This window comes from Strigops habroptila, chromosome 5, assembly GCF_004027225.2.
Source record: "Strigops habroptila isolate Jane chromosome 5, bStrHab1.2.pri, whole genome shotgun sequence".
In the NCBI taxonomy this organism is placed as follows: Eukaryota; Metazoa; Chordata; class Aves; order Psittaciformes; family Psittacidae; genus Strigops; species Strigops habroptila.
Genome location: NC_044281.2, coordinates 57019675 through 57035976, shown reverse-complemented (window position 1 = coordinate 57035976; position 16302 = coordinate 57019675). Strand labels below are relative to the sequence as shown.

Here is a 16302-nt window from a genome sequence, read left to right as displayed (position 1 = left end):
GGAATGGCCTGAAAGGTGCAGCCTAGTCCTTGGCTATACTTGGTGTGAACAGGGAATTCTCTGTGTGTGTGTTTGTACATATCCTGAAAACGTGCCTTAATTGTGGGTCTTTATCAGTCTTTTGCATAAAGTTCAGGCATATCCTATCCATGGAAGACAACACTCATATATGGGTTCAGATGTATCCTGGGGCAGAGAAGTCCTGAGGTCCTGGCCGTGTGACTATTTACCATGCCTTATTATGACTGAGAGAACTCAGTAGAGAAACTGTTCCTGGTTTTCTCACTCACTCCCTGACCAAATTCAGGTGTGAGATGGCCTTAAAGAATAGAAGGTTGTAAGCAAGACTTAGGGTGGGATAAAAAATTTAAAAGAAATAGCAAATTCCTCAGCTGCCAGTTATTTTCTTCCACTCCATCTCCAGCACTAGTCAGTGGAAGTATGATATTTTAGGCATCAGCTCCTAGGACCACCACCTACCACTGATGTCCATATGGAAGCAAAAAGTACATAGTACGCTTCACTTCTTTTGTTATCACTCATATTCCTACCCTAAGGCCAATATTCTGCTCAAGTGCACCATCCTTCATTCAGGAAAAAACGCTTCATTTAAACCATATAAACTTGCTAGCAGACTGCTAGCTTAGGTTATTGAAGCTGAACTATTTATTTCATGCTGAATCTTTCATTTGTTATGTAGCAGCTTGTTGCCTTTCATACATTCATCAACCACATGCTCTCTCCATCAGATCCTGTTCATTTCCTGCTCTGTCCTGCTTGTTACACATTATTTTATGATGCAACTTGTAACACACAAAATATCCTCTTCACTTCCACATTGAAGATTTTTTTTTCCTCTGTAGGTGTACCTTAGCAATGGCAGAAATCCAGCAGCCACCTTGTACTTATACATCGTCTCCTTACTAAGTAAAGTATACAGCAGAGATCTTCTGCCAGACCTGTCAGTTCCTAATTTCCCATTGCCCAACAGCTTACTAAGTGGGAATGAACTAAGAAACAAAAAGTTTGGACAACTGGTCTTTTGGCAACCCCTTTGTACCTCCTAATGAGGCAGAAGCACTGTAATCCATCACACGATTGAATTTCTTGCCACAGTAATACTTGCTGTGTGTGAGCTGCTGGTAGTAGGCGCTAGATCATAATATTGGTGCCTTGTGAGTGTTTTGGTTTTGCAGCATGGCTTTGCCCACATCACTGCAGAGGTCTGATGACATTTTGTTAGAGAGGGGTGCATGGATTAGGGCTGAGGAAAATAAATTTTGAGGAGGAAAAAAAAATCTTCTGTAGATTAATTATGCTACAGTGAATTCTGACACCACAGATGGTAAAACTAAGCATCAAGTCCTTATCAGACTGCTTTCTGTAATTATATAGGGTTTATAGAAATGCAAGAAAAGGTATAGGGGAAGTGGGGTTGGTTTGTCCAAAAACAAGGAAGGCTGAAGTGTGTGGGGAGCGGGAGAGATAATATAGCTGTTAAAAAGAGAAAAAGGGCTGTTGCATGACAGGAAGGGATCGAGCTGTTCTTTCCATTCCCTTGGGAATGAGATGAGCTGTAATGGTCTTAAATTGAGGCAAAGGCTATTTAGCTCAGGCTTTGAGAAAAAGCTAGCAATGGTCTCAAGCTAAGAAGAGTTAAAAATACAGGCATCACCGCCATGGAGGGTTGGAGGAACAGTATGACCTTGTGTGGCTGCTTTCTATGATTTCTTGCTAGGCTAACAAGTATAGAAAAATCATCACTGACTGCAGCAGCCTAGTACTCATGCTGTGGGGAAAAAGCCAAAAAATACCACAGCTAACTATAGAAGGACTCTCCTGCATTTCTTTCACAGAAGCGCTCTCTTAATGATATCTACCTATATACAGGTGTCAATGGGTTTTGGTTGAAGGACTTAAGCTTTAACATGAAACTCTTACTGCTCATGTGGATGCTGCAAAAAAGGTGATTTTTTTTTTTATTTTAATTTTTTTTATTTTAATTCTGCCTAATAGAAAAGGACAGCAATTGCTGAGGAAGAGGGAGATTTGATGACAACCCAGCATGGTGTTATGTCCCCCTCTTCCAAACCTTACTAACTAGTCATAAACTGCAATTGATGTTTTGCCAGGCCACCAAATAGATTTCTGTTACAGTAGTGAAATTATTTAATGCAACCTTCTGAACAATATCTTTAACTTATCACATTAGAGTTCAGGAAGAAAGAGGCATAATGAATTAAAAAAAAAAGTCATTGGGTAGGCTAATGCAGCCACCGAAGGTGTTAAACAAGAAGAAAATAAAAATAATATCTCTCTGCACTCATAAAACCAGAAAACAAGTCCAGCAACATTTCCAGACTGTAAGCCACACAAACTTAGTTTCCAAGGGTTGGATTAAAAATAAAATTGTAGGAGTCAGTACTATCCTTACAGGCCTTCGTAAGGTTACTGTTCCTGCTCTGTTAGCTATGAAAGTAGAAGGCTGGAAGATTTATATTCTTTCTTCTTCATTTTTTCCTGAGAAAAGTAACTTGATGTGGAATTCATTGTAACTTGAAGTTTCAGCTAAGTCAAGTGATATCTGAGCCCCACTGGCTCCCATCAGAAACAAAGGCACACTAGGAGGGTAATGCTGGGTAGGATGGCTTTTGTGTCTGCATACCGCATGGCTGGTTGAGGACTGGGTCACCTGTGGTAGGTTGGATCAGCCCTGTGAGATGGGCACTTGTACAGTGTTGCCTGCAGAACCCTAAGGTAGGTACTGCAAAGCTGTCCTGCCAGATAGCACACCTCCATGCAGGACTATAAACACTTGTTAGCCCTGCCTTTTGGATGGCAGTCTGTCCAGAAATTACGGTGTTAAAAATAAGACTCATAGAGAAGTTCCTAAGATAATGAGACCCACAGCTCCTTTGCTAGTATAAAAGCCTTTGGATGATTGAAACAGAATGTCTATGCACTGAAAGTTCAGAATGAAGACTGCACCAAATCCAAGCACGTGAAACTCTTGAGGGAAAAAAAAAAAAAGAGTTCTCATCTATACTTAGTAGGAACTGCTATTTTCTAAGTCAGTGTTTACTGGTTCTTGGTCGATAGTATCAAAGGCTGTGATTTTCAAAGGAGACTAAGAGATTTATGTGCTCAGTTTCCATGGAGAGGGAAAAGATAATCAGTGAGACTGAAAGCACAAAGCCAAGGCAGAATCACCAAGACAGCCAGGTCCAGTTTATCATGCTAGGGACATGTGTGGAGGTGGCAGTGTGCAAGTGTGATCCCTGTGACAGCCAGAGGTGTGGTTGTTCCATGAGGGAACACATGGATGAAGCAGGACACACTTGTTTATACATGGCAGGCTGGGGAAAGAGTATTAGTGTGCGTGCACATGTATGTGTGCATGGATACCTGGAAAGCTATAGTTATGACTAGGCATGTTTTCTAACCAGAACTAAAGGACATCTCCACACATGACTTTTAACCTCTTAAGGCATCTGGATAGGTGCTGCAAACCAGCATTAATCAGTTATATCAGGGATGTAGGTGATGACCAGATATCCTCTAACAATAACTTTTAGCCATAGCTGAAATCAATCCAGGTTGGGGGCACTTCATCTTTTATTAATACCCAGTCAGATTTGCTGGCTTAGAGTTAACATGTAAACACCTGAAAATCAGTTTTCCCATAATCAGCACTTTTTAATGTCCATTCAGCTAGAAGACAAAATAAAAACACAAGAGGAGGCATTTGTCTTCCACACAAAATCATACAAAAAGTCTCTTTTTATTAAATACACATTACTTACAGTTTAAGTCTTTCTTCTGTACAACAGTAATCATAGAAAACAAAAGAAGCTAAGGCTAAATTTTGTCAATCCCCGAACAGTTAAGACATGTTACATTGTCTACAAAACTGACTTGGACTGAGGCAACATCCTGTGGAATTCTCTTCAGAAAACCAGACAGTGAAAGGGGAATAATCTAAATCTCCATTTTGCTTTTTACTGTAACTGAGAGACTCTTGCATTATCCTTGAACAGACCATTAAAAGAAAAAAAAAGTGGGGTTTTTTTTTTTTGTTTTGCTACTGAAATGAGCAATGTTCTGAGAGATTTATTTAATATAATTTGCATAGAATAAAGTAAAATGAATGATGAAGGGCTCATCTGTAGACAGAGCCAATTTTTTTTTAATACGAGCATTCAATCTCAGCTTTCACAGCCTGGGAAGCTTCTCTTTTTGCCTTTTTTTTTTTTTGTCTTTTGCTTTTAGGGCACCTTCATTTTTTAAATAGAATACAGTTTACCACAGTCCATCCAGGTGTGGACTCCATTAAAATCCTTCCAAAGTCAGTGGGTAGGCTCACATGTTGGTTGGCAACACACCTCCACAGACTATCCTTCCCCCTACACACATTTCCAGAAACTCCTGAAGGTGACTTAAGTCATGTCATGGGCTTAAGTGGAGCTGAAGTTCATTGCTTTATAGAATCACAGAATTATAGAATCAGCTAGGTTGGAAAAGACCTTTAAGATCATCAAGTCCAACCATTACCCCAGGACTGCCAAGACCACCACTAAACCATATTACTGAGGGCCATATTACACGGTTTTTGAACACTTCCAAGGACAGTGATTCCATCACTTCCCCGGGCAGCCTGTTCCAATATGTGACCACCCTCTCTGTGAAGAAATATTTCCTAATATCCAATCTAAACCTCCCCTGGCGCAGCTTGAGGCTGTTACCTCTTGTCCTTTTGGTTATTACTTGGAAGAAAAGACCGACCCCCACCTCACTACAGCCTCCTTTCAGGTAATTGTAGAGAGCGATAAGGTCCCCCCTGAGCCTTCTCTTCTCCGGACTAAACAACCCCAGTTCTCTCAGTGGTTCCTCATAAGACTTATTCTCAAGTTTTACCCACAGTTCTGCTAGGAGACACACACAATTGCAGTGATTGCAACTCTTGTTGACAGCAGTAGGGGATGATGATTATAAGGTCCTGACTTGAATTCATATATGTCAGCCCCAGTTTGCAGGAGATCATCACTGCCCTTGCCTAGGGCAATCCAAGGCTGAATTCATCTGTGATGTATTTACATTGACCTCAACAGGATTACAACCAGGTCTGAAGCTGGCCCTGTTTCTTTCACAAAGTAAGCTTCAAAGCAGATCGGCTACTACAGTGTTTAGCTTCTCGATACAATGGTCTATGTTAAATATTTAATTTGCAAAACTTGCAGAGCAAATATTTTTATGGCTGGATGCCTGAAAAATCATGTACCTGCTTGCTCTCCTAACCTTATCTGAAATTTCATAGAGCGGGCTTGGGTGTCTGAGTACTCCTCTGTGTCGTGAATGAGATCTGAGCCTCTGACTGCCTGTATCCAAGCTTTACCTCAGAAGCAATCAGTTTTCTTTCTTGATGATAGACACATCTGCTCAGCATTGGCAGCAATGACAAAACACATCAGAAAATGGTTTGCCTAAATGATGCAAGAAAGAACCACAAGGGCATGCAAAAGTGAGTAATTTCCCATGCAGAAATCATATCAGACAGACTCTTGAGGGTTGTGGGATTGAAATCCATGAGGAGAGTAATGACCAGCATATCAAGAAGCAAATAATGGTGTAATGCGAACAGCAGTCAGTAGAAAAAAGCTGCCACAAGCATCCTAAGTGAGGGAGGGAAGGGAAGAGGAGAGTCTCTAAGCAAACACCATTCTTTGGATCACCTGTTGTACCCAACATTTCATTAAATGTTATGATTATTTGAGGGAAATCATCTCCAACTCTTCTTTTGCATATCAGGGAAATTCTAACTGGAGAGATTCAGATTAGCATCAGCCAGAGGTTTGAAATCCTCTCACATGTTTGAAGCACATCTCTTACACTTTACAGATCATCAGGACAATTAAAGCTATGTTTTGGCAGGCTAACTAGTAACTCACTCCATGGCAAAAATGAATTGTGGAAAAAGACTTAAAACCCTCATATCCACCTGATGGTTACCATGCCTGGTTTCCAACAGCATAAACTTTCTGAGAGCTTTTGCCTCTTGCACTGTGTCATCACAACTCTAATTTGCAGAGTTCATGTTCCCATTCCCCCTTACAAGTCACCACTTATAGGTGACTACATCTCCACGGTGGAGTGCAGTCTCCCTTCTAGTAGAATACCTGGCCATCACTTTGAAAATCATGCAATTTCTTTGAACTTCTGGTTTCTACAACTGTCAGGAGAAAAATCATAACCTTAATTAGAACTGTAACACAAGATCCTCTGCTTCCTACCACCAATTTGATAGCTGCACATGTGAAAAATAAAGGAGAGAAAAAGCAAACAGAGATTAACTAGATATGGAGTGACACTGTCAACACTGTTGCCTTAATCTTTCTTTAGCTCGGCTTGTAGACTCAGTACATTACAAACAACAAACAATTAGCTTACAAATTACGGCAGTTCACCAGAAAGTGTGGGGGTTTTTTTTTCAGTTTTTGTATTTGACAGAGTAAATTAGTGCAAAAGATCACAAAAATTAAGTACCAATACATAGAAATACCCAATTATCCTATATGCATGACTCAAAATAAACAAAAGTTACTTCAGACCCAAAAGCAGAGTGTTTTTATAAGTTTCATGTACAAAAGGAGCATGGAGGATGGGACCACCTACACCAAAAGGGGACATGGAGAACTTTCATTGGGAAGGGAAGTGCAGTAAAGTGCAGAACCAAAAGGAACAAATCATACTTTGAAGCTTTGATAGTAACTTGTGAAGAACATCCCCAAAACCCCCAAGGGCATGGTGCAGCCCTAACTGTAGTCAACCAAGAGGCCTCCCATCAACCTCAAGAGACTGGATAAGGCCCTTGGTTTGGCAGGGGTGTAACTGTAGGCATTACAAAAACTGCATGAAAACTTTGAAATAGCACTTGTCTTAGCCTCGCAAGGTCTTAGCTTTTGTGCAAATCTTTTACAAAGTGTTGCTTTCTGAATAATAATAGTAATTAAAAAAAAAAAAAAGGCAAAAACCCCAAATCCCTTTGTGTTTGTGAAAAGCTGACAGTGCAGAAAAATAACTGAAACTGGTCTTCTTCAGTGTAAGCTTTGTGTAGGTGACAGAAACAAACAACAATGGCATGAGGTGGTGGACCACAAAGGGGTCAAATTCTGCCTCCTGTTACACTCTTGTTAAGCTGAGGTGAAAGACACACTTCAACTGATTGGCTTACACTAATAGAAAAGGAAGGTTGATTTTGTTCTGAAGATGGGATTTTTTTCAGTGATTCATCTCAGAGAAAATTTTGGGGTTCTGGATGGGCAATTACTATAATTTGAAAAACCAACAGGTATCAGACAAGCTAGGCTTGGGGCAGATGCAAGACACCACAGACTGGAGACTTGCATCTTTACTGGAGCTGCAGAGATACTCTATATCATCTCAAATGGTGTGAGACACACAGGGCTAGAAAGGCATTTTAGGGGGCTGAGTTAGCTCTAGATTATGAAATCTGTGCAGGTTTGCCTACGTGTATACTATCTGTCAATGCTCTCACATGAGGCAATGAATAGATTTTGGATCTTGGATCTAGAATAGACTGGAAGGAGAGCAATCCTCTCTCATGCCCCGCAGGTTACTGGTAGGATGGCCACCAACTCAAATGGGTGCTTTTTTTCATGTATTTTTCATATCTGGCTATAAGCAGATGCATACATTTCCTAAGCAGAGATGTCTAGTGTAATGTGAGATGCAAGGAGGTGTCCATTCTTTATCCCAGCTGACATCTCAATAAAAACCAAGTCTCTTTTAAGACCTGTGCAAATGTGTCTACTGGAGCTGCAAGACTAGCGTAAAATTCCTATATGTAGGCAAATTCTGCTAGAAGTAGCTAACCTATTGCCAGAAGCTTACCCTGACTCTATAATCAGTGGAGAGAAAAATGCAGCTGTAGAGAGTGATTTATTTTATCTTAAAGGATATCTGAGATATTTGCCCTGTCCTCACTGACCACAGGACAGGATTGGATGACAAGTGTAAACCAGGTAGCCTGTAAAACCAAATGCAAAATGAAACAAACCCAAAGGACTCAGATAAAAGCAATCTTCAAATGCTTCCATAGGTCTAGGATTCAATCTTATGTTCAGCAAAATCGATAGCTGACTTCATTAGGAGAAGATTCATATCCCCTCATCATTGTGAAACTATATGATGTATTGATTGCTCCTCCCTAATATGCTAAATATGTGATCAGCTAAATGCTAATATAGACAAGCATCTAATTAAAATAGGGATTTGACTTACGCTGTGAAAACTGAGTAATAGCTAAACAGGATGGGTTAAGTCTGGCTAGATCAGGTCAAAATAAAGCAGAAAGAAATCATCTCATATTTGCTTTTTTTGCTATTGGTTTTAACTTAGGTGTCAGGGGAATCTCATGACTGAACACAATTAGGTAACACTTGTTATCAGCCTAAATGGCTTGTTTTCACAGCTACCTTCACCCACATGAGAATCCTGGTTTAGCCAATGTGAGTAAAAAGCCTGTCTGTTGTTTGGTTTTGTTTTCACTGCAGATATGCCCTAAGTGTCGTGCCACAGCAAGAACAAGAAAAATAAAAGGAAGTGCACATGCTAAAAATCTACTCAAAGCACTCACTCTGTCTTGTCTCTAGTGAGTAAATAAGGACAGATGAAATACTTACTGCAAATTACACAGGTGACTTACTTAGGACCAATATTTTATTTCCAAAAGAGAAATGGGACTCAACTTCCAAAAGTATTTAAATGTCTTGTAGCATTTTAAAATATTTCACAGCAAGACAGAAGCAGAAACCCAACTGAAATTAAGTAGAGTCAAGTATTCATCTTGTTTAGTCACTTAAGCATTGGTCTACATCCTCAGAAGTATAAACTCCTTCGAAAGCCCAGACTTCACTCAGGTGCAGCATATGTCTCAGTGAAAGTTAGTGGAATTTAGCTTTCTGACAGAAAGCCTTCATTTGTTTTCTATAGCCAAACATCAGGATTCTCAGACAGTCCTTCTAGGTATCCAACTCAGACTCTGCATGACTAAATATCTTTAAAAGCATGGCTGTTACTGGCCAAGTCATTTCTGGAAAACAAGAATTTCCAGTGCCTAACTCCATATTTAAGTGATTTAAACATTTCATTGCATAAAAATCCCTGCCTACCAGTAATAATTTTCAGACGTTACCATATGACCAGGAGAAAAAAAGAGACTTGGCTTCCACCAGCCCCTTACTTTTGTTATGAAACGTGTCTTGGGAGAAGAAAACCCAACCAACCAAATAATACCTTAAAAAACTATTTTATATTCTCAGGTTTTCCATTAAAATAAATCCTAACATTTTATATGTAAAAAATATTATACCCTGTGTCTACTGAAAAATGTTATCTAGAATGATAGCTAAAAGAAAAAAGGAAAGACCCCCACCATTTAAAAAAAAATTTTAGCAAAAATAGCACAAATTGTTTATATTAGATGGGAAAAAAGGTCTAATTTGAACTGTGGGAAATGAAAGCAATTTTAATGCTGGTACATTTTTTTAAAAATTGCATTTCTTCTGTTTTTAAAAAAAATATTTTTAACTGCCTTTAACTGGCACTGAAATAAATCAGATTATTCCCTTGCTGAAGAAAACATAATAAAAAAAACCCAAACCAAACAACAAAGCCCCCCAAAAAACCCAAAAAAACCCCAAAATAAAAAAATATCCAGAGTTAATATTAGCATTAGATTACTTCATACACTATCTTTTAGCTACCTTTTAATATGAATAATATTGACATCCTGGTTTAGAAGATGATAGGATTTTAAATCGCAAGTCCATACAAATGTGTTCATTTGTCTAGCCCTTTAGCATATAAATATTCGCATCTCATTACATCCATAGGTATTGCTGCACGTTTCTGTATACTTATGCATGCATGTATGTATGTGCAGTTCTTTCTTTTTACAGATACACAACAATACAGCTAAATTTTCAAGGAGCCTTACCAGCCTGGGCTATATTAAATGACCATAAGGAAAAATGGACAAACAGACCACTTAAACTGTTTTGCCGGGTCTGAGCTTGCACACAGGATGCCACTACACCTGTTCTCTGGCCCAGGACTGAGCCACTGACCTGTATCTGAAATGTTTGCAGCAACACTAATACCTACAGTTGGAGATGGGAACTTGATCCTCCTGGAGAAAGCTCAGTGTCTTGCAGAATCAGGCCCAAGATGGCTGAAAGTAATTTAGTCACTTGAGAAATGAGAGGACTCTGCTTCATTGTTCAGTCTCCCTTTTCCAGCTACTCTTCTGCTAGAGCAACTTTGTGCTTTATTGTTGCACTTTGTAGTAATTTTATTTCTGGAAACTAACATGGAGGAAAGCAGAAGGATAATCTGTATCTGTTAGTTTGGCTAGGGCTTTCCCCTCCTTCTTACTTCACTCTCCATAAAGCCAATGAAGTACATTAGGACTTCAGAGATGTCTCATACAGAGGCTGTTTCAGATAAGATGGCTCAAACATGAGCAGAGGAGCCCATGTTCTTGCTTATTCCTCTCCTCCCACCGTGCCAAACAAAGCAGCTTTATGTGGGGGAAGGAAGGAATGAAGGAGAGAAGAGAATTGCTTTGCTAGGATTTTACTGCAAAAGATCGAGCAACATAAAGGGAACACAGCTAGTGAGTCCATCATTAAACATTGCATCATGCCAACTGCCATCATGAGGCAAAAGAGCTGCTGTTAACCACAGTCTAGGAAGAATGGCACCAATACTAATTTCAATATAAATGGTTTTATAAAATTGCTTAGTTAAGAGTTCTGGTTATGGGGCTGGCCTCACATATTCCTCTTCACTTGAGAGCAATTATCATTCCAAGATTGCATTCTCTACACCAGACGCCTCTTCTCATTAAGTCTTCCGAAAGAAGTGAAGAATCACCATATCCAAACTGCCATTTATTTATTCCTCCCTCCTCCCATCAAAAAAATAACCAGCTACATACCTTTGAGATGCACTGCCTGGAAAAACAGTACCTGTTGCATCTGTAACCTCATCCCTGGTTTGCTGTGGGTTATTGCCTCATACTGCGCTGCTTTGATTTTAATTCATGTAAAAAGGGTCGCCATGTGGAAACCCCAGGATGACTTCAGAAGGGTGTAAGGGGCAAAGAAATAGATTCAGCTGCACAATTAATTGTCTTAATTCTTATTAAGATTATTGCAAGAAATATCTTTTTTTTTTTGTCTTAGCCATTGAATGGATTTAACTCCTTTCAGAAACCTTCAAGTTTAACAGCAAATTCTACACACTCTTCAGAAGCCCTGGGAAAGCAGTATGCCACACAGACACAAGCAGGGTATGAAAAATCTCTCCACTTCTTTCCCTTAGGATGTCTGTGACTGACAAGAAGGGGTTTTTAGCCTCACACAGAAACCATGCAGCACAAGTAAAATGGGCAGGATTTGAGTCTTCAGTATTGTTCCCAACCAGGAAAGGACAGATGACTTTTAGAAAAACAGGAGAGAAGATTAATTCAATGTAGAGTATTTGGGATCTTTTTAAACTTGCCTCCCTAATGTTCTTCCTTGTAAACAGCGTTGATTAAATATTAACCTTTTTAGATGTGACATCAGACCTCTCTTTATTTAGCTATGGAGAAGATATTCCAATTTCTATAAACATGAAATACCAATCAATCTTTCATGTAGTTTGGAGGGGAAGTTGAGTAGGTAGATTTTATTATTCTTCTTTTTTAGAACTCGCAGAAAATGTGACTCATGTTTAAGATTAAACTATTTTTGTTTTTTTCTTGTCTATGTACTTCTTTGCCACAGTGGCAACAGTATTTAACCTCAGTGTGTGATAATCCTCCATATGGCATGAACAGATATATGCTGCATTTTTAACATTTCAGACAAATATAGAGCACCTAAATCCTAGCAGCTTCCTAAAACCCTTGGAGATTCCAGCTACTATTTTCCATGCTTCAGCTAGAGTTACGCTAGAGTATGTTGGGTCTACATAGCCAGCCTTATGAGATGGAGGTGAAAGAAGTGCATAGGAATGACATTTATTGTTGATATATATATTGTTGGAAAAGTACTGATAAGCCTAAAAGTTACAGTAAAAGGACAGGAGGTTGTGGGAAGGAGCTTAATGAGGACAGTTTTATTTTTCCTTACCTCATACCAGCTTCTCAACTGGTATAAATTAATCATTGAAATCAATAGATACATATATCAAATCATATCATTTGAGAATTTGGCCAGTTCTTTATGATTGTTGTAAATAAGCCTGTAAAATAGATCAGGCCTTTCGGACTCATTCTTTCCCTCTATCCTGTCCCAGTATCTGCAGAGCTATGTGTTCAGCTACTTTATCTCTACTTTACATAGTCCAGCTCTAGTGTAAAAGTGATGAATTAAATGGCTCCAGAGAAAAAACAGAAATAAATGAAGGGACTTTGAAACAACCAGGAACCCACAGCAGAAACCAGGTGTGCATGTGGATCTTACTTCGTGTAGGGTAAGTTAACAGGTCTCTTTAGCTGCAGAAGTAAACTGTGACTGCCAGGTTCTTGTGCAGAATGAGGCACTGTGTTGTCAGTGTTTCCTGTGCAGGGCGGTCTTTTCCAAATGAAAAAGGAGTTAGCAAAAAATGAATATTTAAAAAAAATAATTACAAAAAGAAAAAAGGAATAAAGGAAGGAAGGTTAGGGGAGTAAGAGTAAGAAGAAATTGCATTGTCCATCAGATGAAATATTCCCGTTTGCACTCGCTCACTGTGTTCTGCAAGTCTATATCAGCTTTAAAAGAGCTCTCGAGGTTTTCTGGGTATTCCTTCTCCTTTGCCTGGCTACTTCGATGTGCTTGTTTGTGCTGATAAAGAAATCTGCTCATGATGGCAATGATGCAAAAGATGATGAATATCACGACTGCTATTACACCTGGAGAGGGTAAAAAAGGAAGGAGAGGAAGAGTAAAAATTAAAACCAAAACAAAACCCCCGTTACCTCAAAAATACATTAGCAATGCACAACAGCTAGTGGATATGATAGATCATTGATGTGAGTCTGTAGATAATATTCTGTCTCTATCCCACACTCCCTGGTAGTTTTTATTTCTATTTTGTCATCTGAAGTAAGACTTAAAGCAGCAAGAATTGATGCAATGGAGTTCTAATTTCAGACAAATTCTGCTTTCACAGGAAGTTGGGTCAGTGTGTTTGTTTTAAGAAAAACAGATCTGTATGCTTATTCAAATTCCTGATCTGTTGTATTTTCTTCTGTGTTATCTCTGGAAACCTTTCATGAGTCTTGTACACTTTGGTTTATAGCTTCTAGATATTATCAAAGGCAGCTCCCTACAGGGCATCCTATAAAATAAACAGAGATAAATTGCTTTCCAGGTTGTTCAAGGAAAATGAAAACCATACATGAAGCTGTAAATGCTTCTATATAACCTAGCAAATTTCACTACACCACCAGTTTGCAAAAAGAGAGCTCAAGAAATACAGGAATGTGAATTTGAATACTGTATTGATACTCTCATCAGAGTGGTGTGTAAAACAATTACTAATTAGCTGGGTCTTAGATCACAGACTTACATGGAATCAGAGATTGCTGAGATTGCAAGGGACCTCTGGAGGTCATCTTGTCCAAATCCCCCGCTCAAGCAGGCAGATTGACTATATTATAGAAGACTCATGTTCTTGACAATCCATAACAACTTTTTTTTGGGTGATATCCAACATCACGTACTGCCACTATTGGCTTTAACCACAATGCAGGTGCCTATCTTAATACAGATTTGTGCTAATAAACACACCAACTACTAGACCTGCAATAGACTACAAAAAACTTGAATTGGATTATTTTTCAATTGCAGTTTTAAAAATGAAGTTACCTCCAATCACAGCTGAATCACTTCTGACTGCATTGGTGAGAGGTTCTCTTTCATCTGCCTTCCCAAAAGGATCTGCAGTTGGTTAAACAAAACAGGACTTATTTTCTGTATCAACTATATTAATTTTCTTAGATAGAAGCATCCCCTTACTCTTATGAATTCTAATCTGTTTTTAAAATATATGATTTGGGGGTTTGAAGAATCAAACCAGAAAGCTCTCTGAAAAAGAAAGTGAGCTTGCAGGACAATTTTCTTGTACATCTTCAGAGGCAAATTCTGCTAAAGGTGTATTTAAAAGGAAACAGGCTCACACTAATATCTGAAAGTGTTGTTTCAGTAGAAGAATCAGTGTGACATTTGAATGAAATAGCCCACTGGGAACTTTTCTCAGTCAGAGCTTTTTTCTCTTTTTTTTTCTTTTTTATTAACCTAAGAAACAATATTGGAAAGAAGCAAAAGGAAAGGCAGACTAGACAGATTTAGAGCTGACCTATGTTTGTAGATGAAGATGAGTTGAAATCAATTCCATAAAGCAGAGAAGCAGTCACTGATTGGGACAGCTTCTTGGAAGTGATGTTTTTCTTTCTGTTGCAGAAATGCAGTGGTCAAATTGGATTCAAAACAGAGAGGGCTCAGAAATTAATTCCTATATTAAAAGCTCCTCAATGTTGGAGCGATCCTATACCTTATCTATAAATGACTACTGTTGAAACACTGGGCAAAACAGTCTACATTCTGTCAGTTTCAAATTCAGATCCAACCCTGAGATGTCAAGCCTTCCCTGAAGTTAATGGAGTTATGGCAGTGTCCTGCATGTTTTAAAAAATGCCATGTTTTCTATTGCTACCTGAATCCAGCTTTTCTGAACCTTCACTTTCTTTTCCTTTCAGCCTACCCTCTCCTTTGACGAGGGTTTCTCTCGTGTTTCTCTCCTTCAGAAGCCTCCAGGCTATCATACAGAGGATGTATATGGGAGTTATAGATGATTGTCTTTGCAGTATATTACACTGCTTTGCCAAACTGATCTTTCTGATGCAAGAGGTGGAAGCCTAACTGAGAAATTTGATGTTGCAAAGTTTATTGTAATTGAACATCCTTGCCTTAGTAGCTGATTCAGCCACATTTTGGTATCTCATTATGCAAGAACATGTTTTTTTAATTGAAATAAGCGACAATATTATATTTGTGTATCAGGAGGTGCTGAGTTTGTAATAATAGTGGCTTTCAGCTATTTAGGTTCTTAAAGGGAGCACTACGTCACTGATACCAGCCCCAAAGATGTGCAGAAGGCATCAGCCTCAAAGAGACTTTCATGTTTTAAAAGATGCAACTCTACTGCTAGTTTTAGGCTTGCAAGGATTTCACAACAAACACATCCATACTGAAAAGTCAGGGTTCTCCATATCTTCAGTTCACTGACTGAGCTACAAGCACAAAAGGGACTTCTGGAGCCAACTGAACACCTCCACTACACCCATTATCAACATGAATGGTAATTGCCAATGACAGATTTGGACACGCAGGTTGAGACCTATTTACAACAGGCCCCTTGCTTGGATATTGGGTGCCTATGGTGATGTTGCTAAGAAACAAACAGTCACGGCAATGCTTCATCTCATTTACTACATTTGTGGGACTAGAATGGGAATAAAAATTGTTGTTTTACACATAAATACAGATAGCATCATAGAAAAGGTTAGGTTGAGAAATCTGGAGGTAATTTAGCCTAATCTCAAGCTTTTGAGACTAGGATCAAATTAGGGACAAATTCAAAATTAGATCAAGGTTGCTCATAACTTTGTACATCATGGGTAGGTTAATCTTTATTTTTTGGTATCTCAGAGTTATCAAAACTATAATTTAGGCTCTTTTTATTTAGTCACACCCTCCCTCCCTCCTCCAGACACTTTATAACCTAAGACAGTTGTCAAAGATGGACAGTGTGGTTAGCCTATTTTTTTTCCACAAACTAGAAGAGGGGAGTAACCATTATTTTAGACTCAAGGTGATTTAACTTTCACCTGCCCTCAGTTGGCACCAGTGAAATCAGCTATGATAAAAATTAGTTATTTATTGAAATCAGTCCTCTTGTACTAGAGAAAAATCTCCATCTGGTATCTGGTGCATGGCATTAGTCAAATAGAGTCCTGAAATACTATTAACTATGTGTGAAAAATACATGAAATCAAATTTCTACCTTCAAAATTATGTAAGACGTCATTCATGCCTAAGAGATTATGTAAGATCTGACATTTAATGTTATTAAAGTGCTATTATTTTTTTTGGTAGCTGATACCAGAATTTAAGCACTGAGAGGAAATCAGAACAAATGTTGGAGATCAGTTTCCGAATGGAGGCCAACAGACACAGGCCTTAAGAATTA

At 38.8% G+C, this 16302-nt stretch overlaps 1 protein-coding gene across 2 annotated transcripts in view; it reads right to left on the bottom strand.

Moving 5' to 3' along the window:
• Window positions 1-3765: 3765 nt before the first annotated feature.
• CNTNAP5 (contactin associated protein family member 5) overlaps window positions 3766-16302 on the bottom strand; it is a 311837-nt gene continuing 299300 nt past the window's right edge. For both annotated transcript variants that reach the window (XM_030487762.1, XM_030487761.1), the window contains 2 exons: window positions 13920-13991; window positions 3766-12961 (listed from right to left, as the gene is read on the bottom strand). In XM_030487762.1, the coding sequence (XP_030343622.1) occupies window positions 12765-12961; window positions 13920-13991 (269 nt within the window). In that variant the 3' untranslated portion in view covers window positions 3766-12764. The remainder of the gene's footprint in view (window positions 12962-13919; window positions 13992-16302) is intronic.